General features: G+C 35.0%; 1 protein-coding gene across 6 annotated transcripts in view; it reads left to right on the forward strand.

The window, feature by feature from the left end:
• Positions 1 to 455: 455 nt before the first annotated feature.
• Positions 456 to 26,663, forward strand: part of LOC6042687 (MAP kinase-activating death domain protein) — a 52,032-nt gene continuing 25,824 nt past the window's right edge. For all 6 annotated transcript variants that reach the window (XM_038255549.1, XM_038255709.1, XM_038255756.1 and 3 more), the window contains exons 1-2: positions 456 to 789; positions 24,165 to 24,766. In XM_038255549.1, coding sequence (XP_038111477.1) covers positions 24,584 to 24,766 — 183 coding nt within the window. In that variant the 5' untranslated portion in view covers positions 456 to 789; positions 24,165 to 24,583. The remainder of the gene's footprint in view (positions 790 to 24,164; positions 24,767 to 26,663) is intronic.

A 26,663-nucleotide genomic window follows, 5' to 3' on the forward strand; every position in this document is an offset into this window, starting at 1 on the left:
CTGGAGTGTTTTTTGAAAAGGTCCTATAAACCAAATTTTCATCTTTTGCTTTTGGGTGTTTTTGAATACCTCTGACTCAAGGCGGTTCTAAAAACACCCAAAAAGCAAAAAATAAAAATTTGGTTTATAGGACCTTTTCAAAAAAAACTCCAGAAACTGTCAAAATGCTTATCCGCTGCCCTGTTCAACCGAGCCGCGATTTCCACTCACCCCAGCGCCACTCACCTTCCAGCGGCCACTAGCGCATGCTGCTTTTGCTCGCTCGACACCAAAACAAAGCCTATGCGCAGGCGTATTCTAGCACGTGACTTTTGACTGCCCTTATCAGTTGTATGTTGTTAGCATCGTAGCCACGTCCGACAAGTGGGTCGGCTGGGTCGATTACGATTGGGGGTGGTGGCGTCGTCGTCGCGGGGGGACTTTCTACACGAGAGGGTTCGTACCGACTGGAGCTGGTCGGAAAATTTCAGTCTTTCACAGGATCCCGACCAGAGCAGTTTAGAAAGAGGAAAAGCTCCAAAGCTCACCGGAAAAGCTCTCTGCTAGCTTTTGCTGGAGGGTCTCCCCAACTCCCTTACATAATGGGTGCAAAGTGAAAAAGGACAGTTTTGTGGCTTGAAGCGTGGAAAATTGAGATTTTTCGGGAGATTTAAGTAGTCAACTGAGTACTAAGTTAGTTTATGGTGAATGTTGGTTATAAAAGTTTTGTTTTTAGAAGAAAATTTGCACTTTGTTCGAGCAGGGCGTCACACCAAGACAAAGTAGTGCCAGTTTTATTTCACCACACAGGTAAGTTTAAACACAAATTCTTATCAGTAGTTGAACTAACTTAATTTCGCGTGGGTGGGCTCATACTAAACTACAATACTCAATGAGTAATCCAACCAGTACAAGACAAAATTGCCTTCTCCAAAAATATTCATGATGGCCGCCCATCCAGAAAGGGGAAACTTCGACTTTTCCGAACCAGGGAAAAATCGATATTCTCACTGTTGGCCACCATGTGTCTGTGTCTCTCTCTGTCAGAACGATCCACACTTACACTAGAGAGTATAGCGTACTATGCATGACCAAGATTTCCTCCTTTTTTATGATTGCTGGACACGAGAATGTCCTTGAACTGCACACAGGCTCCATGTACAGAGCATCCGAATCGGAACATTCTTAGACGCGTTGGTGGCAATGTGGCAAATTGGAGTGCCTTGCGTGCGCTAGACAGCTGACAAATTACGGGCGGCCTCTTCTCCTTCTCCAAGAAGAGTGACACGCTTGGGTGGGCTGGCAATTTGCATGATGCGGGTTTTGTGCTAAATGTTGCAGCGTCATGTGAGCTGGAAGCTTTTGCGGGAAATGGAAATTTGGTGGGAGTCGTTGAAAAAAGACAGTCAAGCTAAAATTGAAATGAAAATGAAACCTGAAACTGAGTCTGAATGAAAAATGATTTCTGTTAAGAATACGTCAATATTCCTAGATTTAGTAACCAATTTTTGGACTTTTCATCAACTTGAAATACAAAATAATTAAAGATGCCTGTGTTGTGCTGAACAATTTTATTGCTTTTCTTTTGTCAAATCAGTTAAAAACAAAAAATAAGGCTCTAAAAATGATCCACAGAACAGCTCGCCATTTTTTAAGTCAATTGCAATAAATGCTGATTTTTCGTCATCGTGATCATGATAAAAATCAGTAGTTATCGACATTAACTTTCAAAGTGTAGACCATTGTTGTTGATTGCTGATTTTTCGTGATTAATTTTTTGGAATTGTTTGTAAACATTTCTTGAAATTCAAAATAAGACCTTATTTTTCACATCATTTTCTCAGAAAAAAAAGTTTAATTCTTAAAAACTGTATCCTTTTTTAATTACAAACTTGTCCTTTTGTTTAAGCTGATGTCAGTTATTCTTGAATTTCGTCAAGGTATAATATATTTGGGCTCCCTTAAAATTGTAAATTTCAGGTATAAAGGCTAGGGATGTTGTTGTTAACCCTCTCACGACCATGGTTACTCCAGAGCACCACAATTTTGTCTTCAAAATTAAATTTCTCTGCAACCTTGTAATTTTTTCAACCTGGTTTAACATGCATTAGTTTATATAGAATGTTAACTTATCACAATTAACATCTCATCCAATTTGGTGCATCCAGTTACAACTCGTAACTGGATGCACCAAATAGGATGAAATTGGATGAAATGTTAATGGTGATAAGTTAACATTCTATATAAACTAATGCATGTTAAACCAGGTTGAAAAAATTACAAGGTTGCAGAGAAATTTAATTTTGAAGACAAAAAATTGTGGTGCTCGTAACTTACGAGTAATGAAGAAAAATGAAAAAAATCTCGATTTTGCTCTGGGCGAGAATGGGTTAAGGTGTTACATACATGTAGAAAAACACAAAATTTCATATTACAGAAAATTCACTAAATTTACTAAAAAAATATTTTCAATCACTTCTGAAAGTTTCATGAAGATATTTCATGACTGAACTGAGTAAGCGACGATTAAAGTTTACCATTTTGCCATGCGCAAAGCGAACTGTCAAACTTTGTGATTTTTTTTTCTCTATACAAAGAGTTGATTTACGGGTGCTACGATATCTCTTGGCTGAAATTTGGGCTGAAGACTCTCAAGACCTTTCCCGTGTGCATGACGAAGCCCGATTTTTAAATTTTGCTCTTTTAAAAAATACAATTATCAAAAACTGGCGTTTTTTTGTATGAAAAACATAAAAATATTTTTATCTTTTTTTAAACTTAAGTTTTTGAAAATCGGCCTTCGTCATGCACACAGGACCGGTTTAACGAGTCTTCACCAAATGTTGAGCTGATTTGGTTAAGGCAGTGTTGAGATATCGTGGCACCCGTTTTTTGAAATTGCTAACTTAAAATAGTTATATCTCGGTAATGGTACATCCAAACGTCTTCATATTTGTTTCGTTAATAGATGAAAATGTACATTTAAATAATTTGCCAAAAGATAAAAAATAGTTTAAATGTGTGCTCACACCAATCTCGTACAATTTTGACGATTTACATGTATGTAACCCCTTAGTTCATTTATTTTTTGCAACGTTAACCTTATTGTCCATTCACTGCCCTAAATGCAATGGAATCCACTCAAGCAACCATGCGTTTTGATTGTATATATTTATAATAAAATTAATTTCCGTCCATTGGAGTTTGTTGAAAAAGCCCAAATCTGACATCAACTTCAACAATTTCGAGCCATGGCAGCTGCGGGGTTGTTTGCCTCAAAACTGCTATCTCTTTCTAGCAAAGCTTTTTTTGTCATGCGACTTCTAGCTGGTTTTATTGGCTGACCGCCCGATATGTCAGCCAACACGAACTGTGACAGTTCGAGCTTGATCTTTGTTTGTGAGTTAAATTATATTTTTTTTCACTAGGCTTAGAAAACCTTAAGGCTCAACCTCAAGGTCTCAACATTTGAATAAAAAAAGTTTTTTTAAATACATTTTGCACTAGTTCAGTTGTTTTGCAATTACATGCATTCAAAAACTGTTTAATTTGTATATCTAGAATGCTACAAAATTCAAAAGATTTTTGAATAAACCCAAACATGCTTAAATTATTCTAAACTCAGGAGAATGTATTTTAAATTGCTCTTTTAATTTAGGGGAACGTGAAAAACCAATAACCAAAAAAAGTTCTGCTAGTAAATATCAATCAAAGTGGAATGAAACCCGGGAGTAAAGTATGACCGAACTTGCAAGCGATTTAAATTACAGCGATTAAAACACGCAAATAACATTCCAAATGGGCGTAGCTGCAAAACATCACTGTTTACATGAAATTAGACTCTAGATTCGGATACAGCGGCCAAAATTACTATAAGAAACCATACCCTGACCTTTAAAACATATGCTTGCAACGTCTTGTAATTAGTAAGCCTTGCTTCTGAATTCTGAGAAACTTCGAAAATTGTCACTTTTTTCTCACTAAAACTCAAATATCTCGACACTGGAGGGTCAAAATTGCATTTACTCAGAGGGAAAAATGTTTGCCGTGAAATTTTCTACAAGCTGCATGTATTGTTGTTGTTGTTATTTAATTTATTTCTGGCAGCTTTAACCTTTCGGTCATTCGCTGCCCCTGCATGTATTGGTTTTACTGAGAAAAGCAGGCAACCCTAAATTAAATGAGCTTTTCTGGAAAAAGTTTCAAAAAAATGCGATTTATTCAAGATAATTCCGCCTGGGAGAGACCAAAAACTTCGATTTTGGTCCAATATCGATAGTGCATCTTAATCTATGGACAAAAAACGTTACTTAATCCACCGATGGTGGTTGGTGCCTTCCTCACAATTATGTACATATTTGTTTCTGTAGTAAGAATGTCAAAACTACAAATTTTATCTAAATTTTACTTCTTACAACATATCTACATGGAGTATGGGATCTAGAATCCCAAAAATCATTGGACGTAATATTAGAATAACACCTACGGGGTTGTTTCATGAAAATTGTTCACTTTCAATAGTTATAATACTTAAAAGTTTTTTAAGCCTTAAGGCAGTAAAAAAATATATCTGTTCATTTTTCCCGGGAGTTTCAAATCAACAAAATCCCGGGAGCCAGTTCTCCGGATAGGGGAGGTGGGGGTAAGACGGCCAGGCGGGGTAAGACGGCCATGCGCTTGTTTTACTACTAAACATGATAAAAGTTACCCAAATATCTAATGATATTGTACCTTAGGCTAAATAAGTTACTTTGAGCCACTTTTTGCAAAACTAAATAGTGGTTTGTAAACAAAATTTTGATAATTAAGAAAAAAATGCCGTAATCACCAGTGTGTCGTAATATTTATCATTTGAAAAAAGTTCTTTGAATATAAACTGTTTTAAAAACATTTTAATGCATATTACTAAAAGCTTTTCATTTCGCAGTCATGGTGATAATGTCCTTAACAGTATCAGATACAAACATTAGATTTTTATGCATTTTTATCATAGTTATCTAAGTTGCAAAATACGGTGGCCGTCTTACCCCCGCAAGAGGAGGAAGGATCGAAAAAGCACATTTTTTTTTAATCAATAAAAAGTAAAGAAAAGTTTATTTTAAAGACACAAGTTAGGTAATTTCTTTAAATGTGACATCCAACTAGGACCTGTACTAAGTTGGGGTTGAAAATAATGGTTTATTTTGATTTGAAATGAGTTTTTACCTTAGGGTGGCCGTCTTACCCCCATCTCCCCTACATCCGAACAACTTATTTATCAAAATATTTGAGATCCGGCCTCTGAAATGTGTACAAATGACACTTAGGTGCTCATAACTTTTGATAGGGTTATTCGATCTTCAATCTTTTGGGCTTGTTGGAAAGGTATTTTGATTACCTATCCAACGATGGGTCGCATGATAGATCCGGACAACTTTTTCATTATCATATTTGAGATCCGGCCTCTAAAATGTGTACAAATGACACTTAGGTGCTCATAACTTTTGATAGGGTTATTCGATCTTCAATCTTTTGGGCTTGTTGGAAAGGTCTTTTGATTACCTATCCAACGATGGGTCGCATAATAGATCCGGACAACTTTTTTACCAACATATTTGAGATCCGGCCTCTAAAATGTGTACAAATGACACTAAAGTGCTCATAACTTTTGATAGGGTTATCAGATCTTCAATGTTTTGGGCTTGTTGGAAAGGTATTTTGATTACCTATCCAACGATGGGTCGCATGATAGATCCGGACAACTTTTTCATTATCATATTTGAGATCCGGCCTCTAAAATGTGTACAAATGCCACTTAGGTGCTCATAACTTTTGATATGGTTATTCGATCTTCAATCTTTTGGGCTTGTTGGAAAGGTCTTTTGATTACCTATCCAACGATGGGTCGCATGATAGATCCGGACAACTATTTCATTAACATATTTGAGATCCGGCCTCTAAAATGTGTACAAATGACACTAAAGTGCTCATAACTTTTGATAGGGTTATCAGATCTTCAATGTTTTGGGCTCATTAGAAAGGTCTTTCAAATACCTTTCTAAAAATGTATGATCAGACGGGTTTTCTTACAAAAACCACCCTTTATACAATCTTTCAAACTTTAGCCAGAATCGTTTTTTTAGCATAACTTTTGAAATACTTAACAATACTTCATAATAGTTATAGACCTATAGTCTTGTGGGACCCTAAGACGGATCGAATGAGACCAGAACGGCCCAAATCGGTTCAGCCAGTCCGGAGATAATCGAGTGCATTTTTTTTCGGTGCACGGACTTACAGACATACACACGCACAGACATTTGCTCAGAATTTGATTCTGAGTCGATAGGTATACGAGGTCGAATTAAGAAGTTCATTTTTCGAGTGATTTTATAGCCTTTCCTCAGTAAGGTGAGGAAGGCAAAACTATCGTTTGAAAAAATACACACCTGATTGAAACAGTTTTTGTATTGATTCCACGCGATTTTAGAAAATTTGTTCAAAAAAGTGACTTTTTCCAGTAAATCAAGGAGGGGATGATGCGAGAAATATTTTGTGAAATTTTATCATCTCCTTGAAAAAAAAAATATAAATTTATAAATTTCATGTTTAATTTCACTAAAGGGCTTATATCTAAGTAACAAGCTATTTTCAAATGTTTGATGTGCTTTCAAAAGTCTAATTTCTGATCATATTGGAAATATATATTTTTTAAGAGAAACAATAATGGACATTAGTGTGGTTTAGAAAAACCGCAAATGTCATTAACTTGAAAATGAAATACTTCATTAAAATACTTGGAGAATGTAAATTACGGAATTTTTGAGATTATTTCAGCTTTGTATTAAATAATAATTCGTTTTTGAGCTATTGAAAATGTTAAATAAACCATAATCAAAAGTAAAAAAAAGAAAAGGTTAAAAAACTGTACTTTTATAAGAGTGTAACCATTTTTCTAAATTTTAATTAAACGGCAACCATCTAAAAAAAAATTTATACGGTTCACGTCGCAACCCCTTAAAAACTGCCGGAAGACAAGTTTTTTTAAGAAACATCAAAAATTTTTGTTAGCATTGAATATAATTGATGATTATTTTTGACATGTTTGAAGATGTTTTGAATATTGGAGAAAACTCGATTTAAAGCACAGCAAAGAGTTGTTCTTCGGAAATTAAATACGTAAAATGGAACTGGAAAAATTGTAAAACTGAGGTATTATATTTTTTTCCAGACGATTTAGTCAACTTCAATTATAAAAACGTTACTTAATCCACCTTTAGGTGGTTGGTGCCTTCCTCTCATTTATAGAGTAATTCAAACCCCCTAAAGTGTCCACATTGTTTATGGATCTCCGCTAACGTGATCGAGGTCCTAATAAAAATAAGTGATGAGTAGAAAAAACAGACTACCTACAGACTTTTTGTCAAGATTATACAGACACCGCCTTTGAGGAAAATGGCATCCCTCTACACGGCTTTTTCGTGGCGATCAGACCCGACCATTTGAGGTTATGTAAATTCAGGCCATTTTTTAAACTGCTTGTAAGTTTTGATAGGTAAGTCAGATCTTGAAAATTCTCAATCCACAAGAAAGGTCATATCAGAACCTTTCTAAAAATATATAATATGACAGGTTTTCATGAAAAAACCACCCTTTTTTGCAAATTGTGAAATTTATATGGAGCAGTTTTTTAAGCATAACTTTTTATGTACATTACGAAATCTTATACATTTCAATAGGGGCTCATGGGACCCCAAGACGAATTGAATGAGGCCAATACGGTCAAAATCGGCTGAGTCAGTGACGAGTTATTCCAGTGACATTGATTCGGTACACATGTCTGCATACAGCCAAACACACAGACATTTGCTCAGCTGGTGATTCTGAGTCGATATGTATAAATGACGGTAGGTCTAGGAGGTCTAATCAAAAAGTTCATTTTTCGAGTGATTTTATAGCCTTTCATCAGTAAGGTGAGGAAGGCAAAAATGAATAATCTAGTCATTTTCAAATTTAAATAATGAAGTAATATTGGTATGAGATTTTAAATCTAGCAGTTTATTTGACAAAAAAATCTTATTTAATGATGCATGAAGACGCATTTAGAAAAATAGAAATAACAGTTGCTGTAATATTTTCTTACTTAAGTATTCAAAATAGTAGTGTATAAATTAACTTTTGAATGACTTTGATACTTTTGCTCCACGTTTTTCGGTTAACAATTCGTGACAAGGTCTCCAAAAAAAAAAAAAAACACGCGACCTTTCACAAAAGTGCTGAATGACTTCACATGACACAAAATGCGACACGATTACGAAAGCGACTTTTCCGTACCCTTTCGCTTCGCTGCCAAAAAAGTATGACCCCCTCAGGCTAGGTACATAAAAAATCACTTTTCCATCGCGCTTTGTTGTAGGAGGACGTCCAACCATTCCCAGAAACCCCGCCGTTTTGAGCTGTTCTTTTTAAAATGTCATGCAGTTTGGTTATGTATTAGAGAAAAATACGGGATAGCAAATTTGGTTTTGTTGGCAATGCAAATTTGATGAGAAACTTCAAAGAATTAATAAATTTAATTATTAAAAGCAACTGTCCTTGAGATAAAATCTTCTCCCTACCCATGAATCCTCTTATTTTCCGGGGAATGTTGTTCTGGAATCCATCTGATAACAGCATTAAGAATGATAATGATGAAAATTCCAATAAAACCGTATTATACGAGCAAAGCTGGACCTGGTGCATAACATTCCGACGAAACTCTCCCCCGTGATCCTTATCAGCTCGCATAATCCTGTCCCGCAGCCTCGACCTCTTTGTTCTGCCGTTAGACGGTCCCTAGGTCGCAGCTGGACCAGGAGCATCATCGCCAGGGATCAACTTTCCGCAAAATTCCGCACACGCAGCTCTCGACTCGCTGCTGGTCCAAATTACATAACTTTCACCGTTTTTTTGTGCGCTTTTCTCGGCCTCCACCATGCTGAAAAGGCTGGCATGGAAGTTATGCGATAGGGGGGATGATTTGTGATTATTTGTGATGCCGAGGACGAGGTCCTCGGCCCAAGGTTACGCAGAGTTTGTTGGGATGAAATATGCCAACCACAGACAAGTATGAATGGATCTATGAGCTACTCAAACAACGCAAAATAAAACCAAGCGATGGTGGCGCCACAAGTGTCAAATGCGGTTAGTCGCCCAACTACGACTTGCTTAAACTGACAGTTATTTATTTGGCGTCACTCTCAAATCACTTTTACTCTAGTTGTCTGTGCGCCAAGTATGTTTGCGGTCAAGGCGCTTTCAGCTGTTGACCATTTTGGCTAACGAGCTGGTCTGTCAGTGATACGCTCTGTGCAATGGAATTTAGTGAAATTCTCGTGAAAATCAAATGGTCTTTTCGAGAAATTTGGAGACTCTTTTCATCGGAAATGTTCGGAAATCTTTTCCCAATGCCACTTCTCAATTGATGTTTTGATTTCCGTCGAACTCTGAACAAATAAGCCTCAAAATAAGCTGTTCACTTGATTGGCATACAGCGAAAAGCTTTTCTTCTCTAGCGAAAACATTTTCCACAGAATCAAAAAAGCAGCGTTTTTTCGATTCCATTCCCGTACAATCAAAAGCGGTAATCCTATTTGCCCGAGGAATTCAATTTTCGCATCGGGTTACGACGTTCTGTCAATATTTCTTCCCCCGACATGCTCACGTAACGCCATATTTGGGACGGGACTTTTATCGGTATCGCCCCAAACGACAGTTCCCCGAACGTGGGGGTGTGGGAAAATGTGAGCGAGCTTTGACCAAAAGTCGTGAAAAACTTTTACTATGTTGAGCATAAAGATACGCCCCGAGCTGCGGAATTAATCCCTTGGCAAGCAACAGGTGTTTGATGGAGTAAAACAAGATAGTTAATAGTGAGGTTTATAGCAAGGGTACTGAACGTGAGTTTTTGTAGGAATTAATCCCAAGACTCTAAATTGTTTGATAGTAACATATGAAAAGAGAGTCATTTAAAAAAAATCTAATTTCAGTTTTGAAAAACTTTATATAAATTATAACAAAATCTGTTAACCATGTGCTGAGAAAAATGAGTGACAATTTTGGCACAAACATACATCTAGACACACATACACACACAGAAATTTATTCAGTTTTCGATTCTGAGTTGAAACACTCAATCCCCGGTGGTTGGTCACTTTTTTAGTTTGTACCCCGTTGGTTGGTCAAAGTCAAACTAAAAAGTGACGAACTGTCACTTTTTACACCGCCCTCACGCACACTATCAAAACAAACTCCGTGTGAAAGGGGTGTCAAACTAGAAGTGTAATAAAAATCTAATTTTAGTTTTGAAAAAAACAAAGTTATGACTCATTTTGAATAAGCATATAAAATGGCCCGTTGGTCACTTGTAACACTTACTTTTTTAAATTAAGGTTTATTTAAAAAAAAATTATGCTAATCTTTTTAATATCTTGTTGATAAAACACTAATGATTTATTAATGTATTAATCCATATTTAAGAACAGAGTTCCACAAGTTTCAAACTGAGTGAACCTAGTAAATGTTTATCAAACTATTTTGGAATTAAAACTTTCAGGATTAAGGCAAAATACATGTTGAAATCAGAGGAATAAGACTGTTGCAAGTTTTTTTAAATGCTTTTTTCGACAACCCTCATCCCCCCACCATGATTAAAAATTGGCTCGAAATATCATGGGCAAAAATAGTTTTCAAAATATCCATAGAATTTTAAGTGCAATCAGTTGAAATCAATTAAAAATGCATTCCTTTGCGTTAAGAATCATATCGAGCATGTTCATGGCTTATTAGAAAAATGAATTTTGGTAAATTTTCGATGAATAATTGTTTTTTCGCTTAAATGTTTTTTTTTTGTCATTATATTTTTTTTTAACATAATGATTGCAATTCAACATTAAGGGTGCTTAAACATTTTCTTACATTTTTTTGTTGAAATGTTGAAATTTTAACTCTTAACGATTTTTTAGTAGTCACACTTAAATAAAGATAAAATTACGCCGTAACATAAATTAGGCAGACTACATGTCAGCATTTTCGAAACATAAAAAAAAACATTTAAAAAAAACATTTTTTTTAAATACCTACCTAAACTGCCGCTCCAATCTAGTCCGTCCCATATGTATTTTTGTTAAAAATGAGATAAACTTCACAATAGTCTTGTTTTTACATATTATTTTCGCCTATCGAATAAACAAGGCATGTTTGTTCTAAAAATTCCAAAATAAATATGACTTTCGTTCTTTCCCATATGCAAAATATATGCAAATCAGTTCCTCATCTATAATGCCTCGCAAATCGTCTGAGTGGATGCAGAATTGTTTAAATTTTACAGAGTATGTCTTTATGAATACGTAAAGCTTGAAAATATCATTAACTGTTCATTTCTGAAGAAATATTTGAATATTGAAAACGAAATAATCCAAACCTTTTCGCTTTCTTTCTTTTTCAAGTAAAAACCACGAATAGAAAAAATAAAATGCATACCGTTATGGCTGATATCTACATCATACAATTAGTTCTATTTTGTCTTGAATGAATAGGCTTGATCCTGGTTCTGGAAAAGATTCCACCTCCGAAAAGCGGATTTTTTGTAATTAATTTCGATGGGTTAAGCAGTTGAGATTTGCATCCCTATGTCATTTGCCTCTGCATTATTTTAAAAATTTCTGGTGTCGTTGCTGGTCATATTTATGATAGTGGTGTTTTTTAGACTGATATCGAAATAACTGTATAAAAAATTAGATCGAAAATTTTGGTTTAGAATGAGAAAAATTGTGAAACTTTTTTTGGGCTTCTCACAGCGTTATCTCAGCACTCACTTTTTACATATGGGACGGACTAGATTAGAGCGGCAGTAAAACAATGAAGTCAACAATATTTATAAAAACCCGATTTAATCCCACCTGGGGTGAGATAGAGCCTTTCTTACAAAAGGAAGTTAACGGCAGTTGATTATTTTTTTTCAAAGAAATAGCAAAATAAAGAATGAATGGTCCATTCATAATACAATTCTAAACTCAACCTTATTTTTTCACATAACTTATAAAGCGCTGGTTTTTGCCCCATTTGCCATGGCCGGTTGTAAGCTGTGCTCGCACACAAGCATTTTCGATTTTTAAAATCAGAACAAATTATTTTTGAGGCAGAGAATTAGCTCACAATTTGCGATGTTCGTAATGTTTTCTGCATATCGCTAAATTGTTCGTATTCTCTGAGTGTTTTTTCGCACTTTTCAAAATATTTAAAATTAACGAGAAAACAAAATAATTCCGTCTTGCTCCAATGCGTTAAAGTGGTTACAAAATGACTGGCAGAAAGTGTTTCAACACCCGAGAATTTGCCGTGTTGTAAACAACGATGTAACGGTAAAGCCGCATAAATGTTCTTGAAAGCTTTGAAACGCCTACTGTAATTCACTAAACTGTCATTTAGGCGTTAGGCAAAATTGTGAGCTTTCAATAAGCAAGCATTTAGGCGTTTTTGGGATTGGGAAGCATACAACGACTGAGCGCTCGGTGGGACTTCACTACGACAAACGCAAACGTACCGAATAAACCACCTTGGTGCGCTGGTACGATGAACAAAAATACTAATACACAAAAAGGCTAGTACCGAAGCTAGAAAACCAAACCCGCGATGTGCGTTGTCACTGGCACATGGGAAGCTTAGACGTTTCCCAGAAATTCGTTCGCTCAGAGTTCGATCAGAGAATGAGCAAAACAAAAAAGAAAGGCAAAAGAATGAGCATGAGGCTTCAGAACAGATAGCTGCTTGCGTCAAGTTTGCGTTCACTGAAGCTTAGCATAGAAAATAATGATAGGCGATGTGTGTTGAACGAGCAATCGATAAAGCAACTTGCCCTAAAAGGGGTTAATCTAGTATCAAAACTCTATACGCGCCAGCATTGCTCGCGTCTGCATGTGAAGCTCAACTTGACAACTTGTCGACGAGGCGTCGAAAATCGATCGTCCATGATTTTTGCAGATTTTTCGAATGAATATTTCTCGAGAAATGATTTGGGAACGAAGCTTGAATTGGCGTCGGAGCCAAAAGCAAACCCTATACCTTTCTTTAGTAAGAAAGGCAAAACTGCCATTTTGTGTTTTCTATTATTTTTAATTAACGAAAATGTTGAAAGAATATCAGGAATGTTAAAAAAACTTCAGCTATTAGATGTATTTTCTAGTTTTATATATTTAAATAACGTAATTTCTCCAAAAACTTTTAGCACCTCTGTCATACATCAATTCTCCAAAGAATGAATAATTCTTTAAATAATTTTTTTTCTGTTTGACTAAAGCCTTGTGAGTTCTTTTTCTATGAACCAAGAGTCTTTTACTTTTCGCTCAATTTTTTTTAGCGGTGCTTTACATTGGAATTTCATTAAAAAACACTTTTTTTACGAGCCCTGATTAATATAATTATAAATGCATTTATTATTTATGTATTAATGTGTTTTTTTCTACATAGTTAGGCCGCAAATATTTTTCAAAGTTTATGTCGCCGTCCCGCGTCGCCGTGGCAGTGCGTGGCCGAATGGTTACGCTGTCCGCTTTGTAAGCGGATGATTCTGGGTTCGATTCCCATCTGCTGCAACCTTCCATCGGATGAGGAAGTAAAATGTCGGTCACGGCCTTGGTTGTTAGGCCGATAAGTCATTCCAGGTGTAGGAGTTCTCTCCATGCCATAAGTACAAACAACACACCAAACCAAGCCTACTCCGGTGGAATCGCTGGCGACGGTTGGACTCGCAAATCCAAAGGTCGTCAGTTCAAACACTGGGGTGGAAGGTTCCTTGGAGTAAAAAGAGTTTTGGGTGTTCTCCCCATTCAAGCCTTCGGACTCCTAGGTTCGAGCAGAAACTTGCAATAGAGACTACAAAAGACCCGGGGGTCGTTAATGTGGATGGTTTGATTTTTTTTTGATTTTGTCGCCGTCCCTTTAAAATAGGTCCGTAAAATCGAGGGGCAAAAAAATTTTTTTTTTCAAAAAAAAAAAAAAAATTCAATGGAAATAGGATATGTTTTGGATTATCAAAAATGAAAAATTCCATGAGCTAGGGGAACTATACCCTTTCTCAGCCTATTTCTATTATCGGCCTATCAGCACTTTGGTCATGAATTACAGCTAAAATAAAGTGTTTTTGACTGTTTCAAAGCAATAAATAGCTCAAATAAAAGTGAGCAAGCAACTCTTCATTGTTGATACATCTGAAAATGTGGATTTAATAGCGGAAAACGGCAAAAGTGATGAGAATTGGTTGAATGGCTTAGTGTGATTAAAATGGGTATATTTCCCCTATATCATTAAATGGGTAAAAATATATTTGGCATTTTTGCCAACATTTTTGCCAACATTTTGAAGAATTTCGTTTTTTAGACCTCGAAATAAAGTCGGAAATAGTCTTCAACTACCTTTTCCAGTTTGTATAAGGCTCATTCCAGGTCAACTGGGTACACTTTTGGACTTGACCTTCACCGATTTGGACCAAACTTGGAGGGAACGTTCATCTATCGATAGTTAACAGAAATCCCAAGTTTGGTCCTGATTGGATCATCCCTCTGTTTTTGGCGTCGCCCTCTTTTTTTGACGATTTTCTAAAAAACTTTTTTTTCTTTTAATCATAACTTTACAACTATTTAAAAAAAAAATTTCTTCAGGATGCATTTTATAGAAAATTGTCCAAAGAATTCGATAAAAATAAAATGTTAAGCCTTTAATGCCCCCTAATATTATATTTTAGCGTTTTAAGTATTAAAACTCAGTTTTGACCAATTCCTTATATTTTTTTTTATCACCATCGTGTTCCCCGAACAATTTTACATGATAATCAATGTAAACCTCAAACTAAAATGAACTATTGGCGAGATACAGCGATTTTATGTAGCGGTCAAAACTACTTAAAACGTTAAAATATAATATTAGGGAGCATTTATTTTTATTATTATTTATATTAGGGAGCATTTATTTTTATCGAATTTTTTGGACAATTTTCTATAAAATGCAACCTGAAGAAAGTATTTTTTTTTTCAAATAGTTGCAAAGTTATGATCAAAAGAAGAAAAAAAATGTAGAAAATTATCAAAAAAGAGTGATGTGCCAAAAATAGAGTGATGTGCCAAACAGGACGAAACTTGGGATTTCTGTTAACTATCGATAGATGAACGTTCCCTCCAAGTTTGGTCCAAATCGGTGATGTTGAGTCCAAAAGTGATCCCAGCCGACCTGGAATGACCCATAATCAAGTGATAATTGCGTTGAAAAGTGTTATTTAGAATCAGCAAAAATATGCCTTAGAATACATTATTATGGTGAATGTTAGTGAATTTTTGTATTTATCAAACTTTGAAGTTTATTTTGCCGAGATTCCGTAGCCGTGAGGATACGGGTTTCGCCTTGTAAGCGGAAGGTGATGGGTTTCGACTAGTGGCGTGCTGGATTTCCAAGGGATTGTTCGAACATTACTAGGCTTAGTGATTTTTCACGCTTGAAAATAGCAAATTTCACGGGGACCTCAATTTCAAAACACCAAATTTCACGCAAATTTCACGGAACGTGGAAAAAGTCAAAATAACTCTGATAATCTTGTGTTTAAATCACAAAAACTATATTTTATGCTTCATTATATGTTATTCTGGTTTATGGATGAGCTCTATATGTTTTTTGAAACAAAATCTAGGGCATGCGTATTCTCATTTACTGAACTGCTTAACTGCTAATTTTTTTTTGCTGATTTGCTTCTGTTTTATCATTTTACATTTTTTTTAAATTTCATATCAAACCAAGATTTAAAAATCTTGTCCAGCCATAAAGAGTAAAATAATTTTAATTTTCAGCGACATTTAGCACATAAAAAATAATTTTTAAAGTTTTCATCTAACTTATCAAAAATTAAATTTTAAGTCAATAGGCCAAAATAATGTGATTTGCAACGAAGTCCAAATTTTTATTCCAAATAGGAACAGAAAACATAAAATGTAGTATTTTTTAACAAATACCGTTAAAGCAAATATCGTTAAAATTAAACAGGACTCAGAACAACAATCTGAAATGTTTTTAAAAGTTTTAAAAAATACTCTTCATTTTTTTATTTAATTTTTTTCGTTTCAAATAAAATAGCAGTAAAATTTGTATTGCAGCGAATGAAGATATTAATAAATTTAGTTAGTTTCTAAAAGAAACTGAAAAAACTGAACAATTCTTTAGATGATACGTAGCATGCTTTTCAATTGAAATGTAATTAAATTTACTTTAATATGTCTTTATGGATGATATAATGATGTTGTTATTTAAAAAAATGATTTGAGGAAATTGATAAATTTCACGAATTTCACGCCGTCAACAAAATCGTCAAAAATACCTTATATTAGTAATTAAACCAGGGTATTCACTCGCGTAATTCAACAGTAGTTCATAAGATTATTTTCATTCCTATTTGAGTTTGATAAATTATTATAAGAAATAATGTTACAGTTTCACACAAACATAAAATTTCAAGGGATTTCACGGAAAAGCCAAATTTCACGGATTTCACGCTGTCCGCGAAATCGTGAAATTTCACTAACCCTAAACATTACGTTCAGAGATTTTGGAGATTTCAGACTCCTCCCCCTGTCACGTATTTTACATGGACTGTCACAAACTCCAGAACCAGTCAAAAGTTAAAGCCATTTTCAGGTTAAAATGATGCAATTTCAAAACTCAAATATCTCGAAGAAGCGACTGTCACTTTTTTAGCGGCAGGTTATACACGAAAGGTTATACAAATGCAGTTTTTTTTCCGAAGCTTAACCGTGAATCGCTACATTCAAATAACGAATTTCTGAAGGTATCTCAGATGCATTCTCATAATTTGGTCGTAGAATGCGTAAATTCTAGGATAAAATTTTGGTGTCTTCCACAAAGTAGCTTGAATTGTCACGCCCAACAATATCTAGCAGAGAAAAAAAAAATCTAAAAATATTCCAGAAAAGTTAGGTTTTTTTAACACCCTAATCGTCAATCATCCTAATTTTCAATCAAGCCAAAAGCAAATCTTCTGCGACCCCATGCTCCAGAATGGCAAAATTTTTCAGAAATCATGTTGTGCAGCTCACAATACCTCACCTTTTGACCTTCACAGATCCCCAAAATTCGATTTCAAACCTGAGATATTCAATAAAAACCGAAAAAAAACTCCGTGCATTGTTGTCACTTTTCATATGAAAGAAGTTTTAATCTTGTCATGCTATCTTGACATACCCTGAAAATTGATGTAAGTGCGACAACTGGCCAAAGGGTTTTCGGGTCAGCACGCGTTTGGCACACGTACGAGCCGGGACTCCGACAACCAAATTCAACTAAACTTCGGGACACAGATTTATCAACCAAACAAAACGTGTTTGTTATTGTTTACATTGAGTGCGTTCTCGTTTTTTTTCAAGGTCAAACATTTTTCTCGGAACGTTGAAATGACAGCGTCAATTAGTAGTTCCCGTAATATCAAACTTTGAAATTTGCAGTAATTCATAAAGTTAACAAATTCATTTGATTTTCATGTTGAACTTTTTTATGTTTGATTGAGGTGGAAATACCGATTTCAAAAATGTTTCGACGTAAGCGAATCTCAAATTTAATTACACGTTAAAAGTTCATCTTTGAGATATTTTATCTTTTGCCTTATCTACAACCCAAACCACCTGTTGGATTAAAATTTCCCCAAAATAATCCCATTTTGAAGGCAAAAAGATGAGTAGGGACGTAATTTCCTTCATCATTTTCCACAAAGAATGTAAAACAAAAATTGCCGTCGGATTTTTCCGCGGGACAAAAAAAACGAGAACAAAAATCTGCAGACGTTGGAGTTTCGCGAAGCAGCGACCTTGGAATTTAATCGATAAATGTGATGTACCCCCCCATCCCTGCAGACTTGGCTTGGAGGAGCGAAAGCTCCCCGGGGGACGGGACGGGATGATGTTGCCCCAGCTCAAACATTGAACTTGCTGGCGCGCGGCAGAAATTCTATCTTTCCAAGTAGGTCCTCATCCTTTTAGGAGGAGTCTGCAGGCGGGCACAACGATGATGGTTATATTTGCAGAGCTTATCTGGAACGCGCAAGGGATCCGGTCGCCGTTGTGCTTGCTTGTCAGAAAGCGGGTTTTGACGTTTACAAAAGAAAAATAATTACTGCGTAAACCATAGCCACAAGTTGGGGCAGCGAATGACCGAAAGGTTAAAGCTGCCGGAAATAAAGTAATTAACAACAACATAGCCACAAGTCGTCTTACATGAATTTAAGTGAAATAGTCTAAACAAGATTGATTTATCTCATGAATTCTGAAGATTTTCTGTGAGAAAAACCCACAGAAAATTAATAATGTTAGTTGAACATAACCTCAACATCTTTTGTTTATTTTTGCACTCAAGTGAAACGTTGCATGTAAATGTGACAAAAGTGCACAACGACGCCACGCGTTTGAAGCTCGAACCTCGGTAGTTCATAACTTAGTTGAAGAACTTGATGCTAGATTTTAGCTGTTGATTGTTGGAAAGTTTTCCGCGGGATTTACGGCTTGTTTGAAAGTTTCCTATCAAAGTGGTCTGTGTGTGTGTGCACGTGCGGTTGCAAAAGTTTTAAGCATTATTTGGTCGTGCCAACTTTTGCGATCATGATTGTCAAATATATTACGAGCAAGCGCCGCCATTATGGCAGTTACGGACAAAAGCTGTCACTTTCTTCGAAAAACTGGATTATATTTGTCAAAAGCAGATTTGAATAGACTTCCACGGATTTGTGCCTGTTTTGCAAAAAAGCAAACCCAGAAAGCAAAAATTGCACTTTTTCTGTGCTGCAGCTTCCTTTGGAAGCTGCCTTGTCTTGTTGCGGCAAGCTGTCACCTTTATATTACACTGACAGCATTTGCAGCTGAGCTCAGATTGTGCTGTATTATCGATTATTTAATTTTCCGTTCCACCGCCCTAGGCTTCTGCACGCCTTGCAGTATAGTATAACTTCGGGCGTTTGACAGCTTCCATTTTGACACAGTCGAATTCAAATAGTGTCAAACTACCAAGGTTTCACTGTACCCCTTTTGTGGGAGCCAGAAATCTGGGAAAACAGGCTTTTTTCCTGTCGGGGGCTAATGACGTACATCGACGGGTGGGTTATCTTATCTTATTGTGATAACCCGGGATGCCCTTCGGCAGGAATTTCCCTCGTATTTCTGTTTTGGTGTGTTTGTGCAGGGAAATGCATTGTGACAGAGATTGACCTGCCAGCGGCATGAAGATTAAAGCTACAAAGGGCAACCTTGCGCGTATATTTAGTAGAGTCACAGCAACGCAACGAAGGGAAAGCTTAATGGTTTAATGACATTAGTGCCACTGCTGCTTCTACTGCACAGCAGTGTTGGTGCAAAAGTGCTCTTGGCTTGGCTAGGTTAGGTTCCACGTGGGGGTGAGGGAAGTTTATTTTTAATATTAATCATTATTTCTACGCACGGCACGGCAGGATTATGGCGTAATTTATGAGGCAAGGTTGCGAAGCGAATTATGACAGAGTGGACAAAGTTAATAGATTTACTGTCTTTTCAGTAAGTTTAAGGCGATTAACATCTGAGTCTTTTAATTAAAGCTTTTTATTCACTTTTGATTAACATTCAATGAGATCATTATCAATAGAACATATGTACCTTAATTGACCCATCACTTCAGTTTACGAAACTTTTAGTTTTTTGGCTTATTGTTTCAGCAAATATTGTCATTCCTCCAAGCTTCAAAAATGTCGGAAAAGTCAGGGGGCAAATATTTCAAAATTAATTTAAGAAAAATGCATTCCTCTGCGAAAGAAACTAGATGAGTAATTTAGTAACATCGTTATCAAAATAAAAGTAACCGACGATAACTCATTTAAAGTGATTTTCTAAATTAAACTTGCTCAGCAAAAATCGTCTAAAATTTTGAAAGCATCTGGAGTTTTTTTTTTGGAAAATGTCCAATAAACCAAATTTCTAGATTTTGCTTTTTGGGTGTTTTTGAAACCGCCTTAAGTCAGGGGTATTGAATAAAAAAACTGAAAATTTGGTTTATTGGACCATTTCAAAAAAAAAAAAAAAAACCCAGGTATTGACTAAAACCATATAATTTTGAATAATTTAGCTAGCTTTAATATTGAAATTTCCTGAAATTATCGTTTTTCTAATATTCAAAATGAAACCACGCAAAATTGGGTGTATATTTTAACTGTATTATAATTGGAAGTGTAAATTTCTATAATTACATATTTTTTTTAAAACAGTAAAATTTAAAAAAAAATACATTTCTTAGTGTAAAATATTGAAACTTTTACAAAATACCGTATTTTTTATGATAATACTTAAGTTTTCGTAATTTGCTATAAGGCTTTCTAGACAGAAATTTACCAACACATTCAAAGTTTGTTTGCATCAGATCTCCTATCTCTTTCTAGCATAAGTTGTTTGTAAGGCGACTTCTAGCTGGTTTTTTTTTTAATTGACCGCCCGATATGTGACCAGCCATGCCAGATATACAGATAAATCTGTATTTTACAGATTTTTCGATCCCAAAAATTCCAAAAATCTGTATGTACAGATTTTTTTTTAAATGGTTATATTTGAAAGTTTCAACAATTCAGTAATTAATGTTTGCTTTATTATGATCAAAAAGCTTAAATCTGTTGTTAAAATTTTTAAATGTCTTCTATTGCTTCGAATTCGACAATATACAGATAAAATACAGATTTATTTTCAAGAAAATACAGATCTCCCATCAAATAATCTGGCAACGTTGTATGTGACAGCTCGAGCTCGATCTTTGTTTGTATCAGGACACTGTGACAAGGAGTTCGTCATTTTTGGGTTAAATTATATTTTATTCACTGGGCCGAGAAAGCCTTATATGAGTTTCTAACGAAATTTTTAAAAATAGAAAGTTCTTTTGGAAAATAATCAAATTTTCATAACTTTTAATATTAGTCAAATGCCGCATGATTCTGTATAGTTTTTACTGTATGACAATTGATAGAAAAATGGATAAAAATACAGTTTTTTTATTTTTGATTTTTTTACATAAAAAAACTTAAATATTTGTATTCGTGTAAAATTAGACTATGTTACATTTTAAGTACAAAATACTTAAAACATCACAAAATATCGTGTTTGAAAAAAATCTAAATTGTTCAATATTTGCAGTATGGGTTTAAAATGACACGTTTAAATTTTCAAATCTACCGCATGCTTTTAGAAAAAAATATGTTTGTCAAATGACGCAAAATTGTGTATTATGGGAAAACAAAAAAATGATTTAAATACTCACTAAAATTTCAATATTTTACACTTAAACATTATGATGGAGGTAACATCGCTACCAATTTTCGCATAGTTTGATATCAATTTTGCAAATTCAGAAAATTTTAGTATTTTCAGAAAATTGTAAGTTGTGCTAAAAAATATTGAATACTCATAATTTCAAATATATTAATTTAACAAAAAAAAGATACTATTGAGCAATTCCAGCTCAAATCAGGAATTTTTCTGGTACTTTTGTACCCGACCCTCTCCGATTTCAATGAAACTTTGTAGACATGTTATCCTAGGCCTATATAAGCCATTGTTGTGCATATGGAGCAAATAGTACTCGAGAATAACATTTGAGAAGGGCGTAAGGTGTTTAAATATTTTTGTATTCTGTAATTTAAAAATTACTGTATCTCGAAGCCGTTGCGTTGTATCAAAACGTGGTCAAAGACAAACTTGTAGGAAATCAGACGGGCTTTCTGAAAAAAATACACTGAAACAAAAATACACGCCACATCCATGAGATTTTATGATTTTTAAGTCTAAAACTTAAATTTGAAGGTGATGTCACGATTTTTTTTCGTTCAAAATTTTTGAGGAAATAGCCTAAAATGTTACTAAAAGACTGACGAAAAATGCAGGATGGTATGTCTCTCCTAAAAAAAAATACAAAAATCATTTACTAAAACTGTTTTTTTTTTTGAAAAGTGGTCTAAACGTCAAATTTTTTAAAAACCGGTAGTGGGAATCGATTATCCAGATAATTTTACATAAAAGTCTCCATATTGACCATTGTCCTATGTCCAATCCTTGGGAAGATACAGCGGTTTTAAAAATAAAAATGTTGAAAAAACGGGATTTTTTGTGGTTTTTGACAATTTTTATATGACAGACTTGGTTTTTCAGTCTCGTAAATATTTTTAACAGAAAGCTCGTCCAATTTCCCATAAGTTTGCCTTTGACAGCATTTCAATTGGATGTAAGGGCTTACAGATATAAGCTTAATTACATTGCTTATAACTGAAAATAGAATATTTTTTTCAGTGTGGTAGAAACCAGTACAGTAAATTTGATTACGTAAACATAAAAACGATATAAATCAAAAAGCTGTCAAAGGCAAACTTATGGGAAATTGGACGAGCTTTCCGGTAAAAATATTTACGAGACTGAAAAACCAAGTTTGTCATATAGAAAATGCCAAAAACCACCAAAAATCCCGTTTTTTTCAACATTTTCATTTTTAAAACCGCTGTATCTTCCCAAGGATTGGACATAGGACAATGGTCAATATGGAGACTATTATGTAAAATTGTCTGGAAAATCGATTCCCACTACCGGTTTTTAAAAATTTTGACGTTTAGACCTTTTTTCAAAAAAACAGTTTTAGTAAATGATTTTTGTATTTTTTTAGGAGAGAAATACCATCCTGCATTTTTCGTCAGTCCTTTGGTAACATCTTAGGGTATTTTCTCAAAAATTTTGAGCGAAAAAAATCGTGACATCACCTTCAAATTTAACTTTTAAACTTAAAAATTGAAAAATGACATAAAAGTGGCGTGTATTTTTGTTTCAGTGTATTTTTATCAGAAAGCCCGTCCAATTTCCTACAAGTTTGTCTTTGACCACTTTTTGCTACGATGCAACGGCTTCGAGATACAGTAATTTTTAAATTGAAAAATACTAAAATATTTAAATACCTTAAGCCCTTCTCAAACGTTATTCTCGAGTCCTATTGGCTCCATATACACAAAAATGACTAATATAGTCCTGGGATAACATGTCTACAAAGTTTCATTGAAATCGGAGAGGGTCGGGTACAAAAGTACCAGAAAAAATCCTGATTTGAGCTGGAATTGCTCTATTATTTCATTGCTTTTAAAGCCTAAATATTTATTCTTGAATAAGGCCGTTGCAAATATTTTTTAGAAGTTTATGAGGGGGTAGGGGGCATTAAAATAAAACAAAATATATGAAAATTGAAACAACAAGCCATGCTCTCATCATTTAAATAAAAAAAGTGTTTAAGAGTGCATTTTACACCTGCCCAGTTGTTTTGCAATCATTAATTTTAAAAATATTTAAGAATTGAAAAGATTTTTTTTTCGCCGAACAAATTCTTTTCCGGTGCTGTACATGCCAAATATGATTTTAAACGCAAAAAAAAATGCTTTTCTAATTGTTTTCAGTTGGTTAGGAGATTTTTATTGTTGTTTTTTTTTTAGAAAAATATTTTTTTTGCCGCCTGATTTTTCGAACCGACTTTGAAGGTGGGGGGGGGGGGGGTTTAGTTCATTGTTAAAAGTTATCGTTTGATATCGTCGATTAAAATAATCGAATTTTAATAATCACGATAACAATATTTCTATCGGTAATATTCATTAAAAGCTATTAAAAGTACTCTGAGATGAGGTAGAAAATATATCACAATTTTGTTCATTGACGGAAGTTAAAGCACCACGCGTCTCCACTAAAATGTACTATTAACTTATGTCTATGGAGAAGAAAGGTACTTTGTTGTCTTTTTTAGTAACTGGTTGAATCGTTCAGGAGATATGAATGTTTAAGGGTGTTTTTTTTTTGCAAAAATCGTAAAAAACTGATTTTTTACCATCGCAACAAAAATTAAGAACAAAACTCCCAGGCCAAATCTGAGCCAAATTAAAGCTCTCTAGATTTGGGTTCTGCTAGTTTGAAGAGGGAATAATAAAACCTTCGAAACAATGAAGATCTTTGGAAAAACGCTGGTTATTATGCATTTTGGCGAAAACTACTTGCAATGGCATTATTAATTGAGACATTTCATTATTTCAAACCAACCAATGAACCCGTTCAAACTGACAATCCTTTGTGTCTTTTCTCTTTATTTCTGCTTCCCAGTAACAATGCAATAAACCGGACGTTCAACGAGCATAAACTACCACCCACCAGCGAACCAACAGGGAAAACAATTAAGGCTAACAAAGAACCCATCTCCTGAAGTAAAAAGGAGAGCAAAATAACGAAAACTGCTTACACCCCCGCCTAGAACACACACTCACAGTCACACCCACATCAAAACCAAGGAGATAAATCAATCAGCAGTTTCGTAAGAAAACCCCAAACTAGAAAGAGACACCAAAGGATGTCGAGTCGACGTGCTTCCGGCGGTGCAGAGCAACCTAGTTACCGCGACTGCTGAGTTCGAGGAACCATCAAGGAGCTCATCCCGGGACGACTGCTGGGGCGCCGCCCCTTGATTGGACCAATTGACTTGACTCGAAACCACTCCACAACAACAACAACTCCCACTAAGCAGAATGGCCGAACAGCAGCAGCGGGACTCGTTATGTCCACGGTTGATCGACTATCTGGCCATCGTGGGCGCCCGGGCTGCCGTGGTCAGCCGACCGCCGGCCAATGTGGCAACAGGGGGAGGTGCCGGCGGTGGCCCGCCTGGAGGGTTGCAACCGGCCGGGCCGAACTCGCCGCCACCGGTTCAGGTGAGTTATGATAGTCAAAAGCATCTTATTTTTTGATATTATGAAAATATGGAAAGTATAATCTGTATCCAACTTGGGTTATGCTGATACAGCTTGTCTCTGTTTTTCGCTGCCACTCTAATCCGTTGGTCGTCTGTTGTGGATGTAGCTAATTTTTGTAAAGCGTGCAAATTTTATCTAATTCTGTTCGTGACTTTTTTGGTCCTGTATCTACGTCATCATGACTAGAGCCAATAACAAAAAAAACAAGGTGATAAAAATAAATAAGTTTGCAGCAATCTCGGTATCAAAATCCAATTTTAGAATTCTCATCCGAGCCAACAAAAAATTATAAAAAAAAGAAAAATGAAACGATCTCGCTGGCGTGTTCGGTGTATGACGTCTTCCATAATTAATCCACTTTTTAGAAGCCTTCCTCCCACGCGCGGATTTGTGAGAAAAAAAGTAATCCAGGGTCGATTCAACGTCCTAACGAGAAGCGGTGGACATAACCCTTCTACGTATTTGCACTTTATACATCTTTTAGTGTAATGCAAAATAGTATTAGGTTAGGATAGTTATCAATGGTACACGGGGAACAATTATCAATTGGCACCCACAAATCAGTAGTTTCAACCACTCAGGCTCAATTCGTTTGTCTTTTGCAAAGTTAATCGGAAAAGTTATAAAAAGACTTAATTCCAAAGTGCAAGCCCAATTTTCATAAAATAAACAATGAGTTTCAGATTGGTTGCGACAGGACCTGGCGCTTTGACTTTGAAGTTTAAATTGGATTTAACCCGTAAAATCGGTACATTTTGCTTTTTGCCAGTTTTGAGCCCCTTAACGATTTTTGCATTTTTCAAAAACCTCATGAGCTAGAGCGTCCAATTTCCCGGGGTTACAAATTTCCCGGGAAACGGGAAATTTTCAGCCAATTTCCCGGGAAATCCCGGGAATTCCCGGGAAATTTTAAATTTATTGAAAATTGTTATGATCTTGGTGTTAATTGATATTATGCAACAAAATTATATATGACACCAACATTAATGGTTTAAATAAGTGTGAAGATCAATTAACAGCTTGACTGCCTGCAAAAAATCATTCAACTATAAGAAAATGTTTTTTGGCATTTTTTGATGAGAAATTTTAAACTTGCCTCTGTGACCAGTTTATTGAACTGAGAAAAAAACATGCAGAAATAGCGTTTTTCATGACAAATACTGGTTTCAGCTCTTGAACAAATGGTAAAGCTTTTTAGTGTTGGTTTTACTCTAAACAACCCAATGTTTTCAAATATTTGAATCAAGCTTTGAATATAATTTTGCATTTTTTGAGAACAAACAATAGAAAGTAATTTTTCAATGATTTTTTTGTATTATTATGCAACATGATTTAAATTATACGATAAATTAACATCATTCCACAAAAAGTATTCTATTTTTCACATTTAATCCTCTAACACCTGTAGTTGCTCCAGTGCTCCATAATTCTTTTACATCAAATTATAATTTCTTTAGTACTAGGTATTCAACCAATTGAATTAATTCTTTTTGCACAAATTCGATTTTCATCTCATTTGATCATGGTAAACAAAAACGTAAAAAAAACTCAATTTTAATTTAAGGAGTTGATAATGTTTTGATGAAATAACATCAATTTGTTAAAAGCTTACCTAATTGTAATAATTTTATACCAAAAACCATCCAAATACCATCCAAAAATAAATATAATCAGAAATAATTATGATATCAAAATTTCTGATAATCTGAATAATTATATATAAACCAAACAATACATTTAATTGAACAAAATCATGTTGAGTTTGTTCATTTAATATTTTTTCAGAGTAATTTCAAAAAATAGTTCCAAAAATTTAAGAAAGTGTATACTTCCGCTTGAATTTCGGGAATTCCCG

The sequence above is a fragment of the Culex quinquefasciatus genome, chromosome 1, assembly GCF_015732765.1.
Source record: "Culex quinquefasciatus strain JHB chromosome 1, VPISU_Cqui_1.0_pri_paternal, whole genome shotgun sequence".
Classification (NCBI taxonomy): domain Eukaryota; kingdom Metazoa; phylum Arthropoda; class Insecta; order Diptera; family Culicidae; genus Culex; species Culex quinquefasciatus.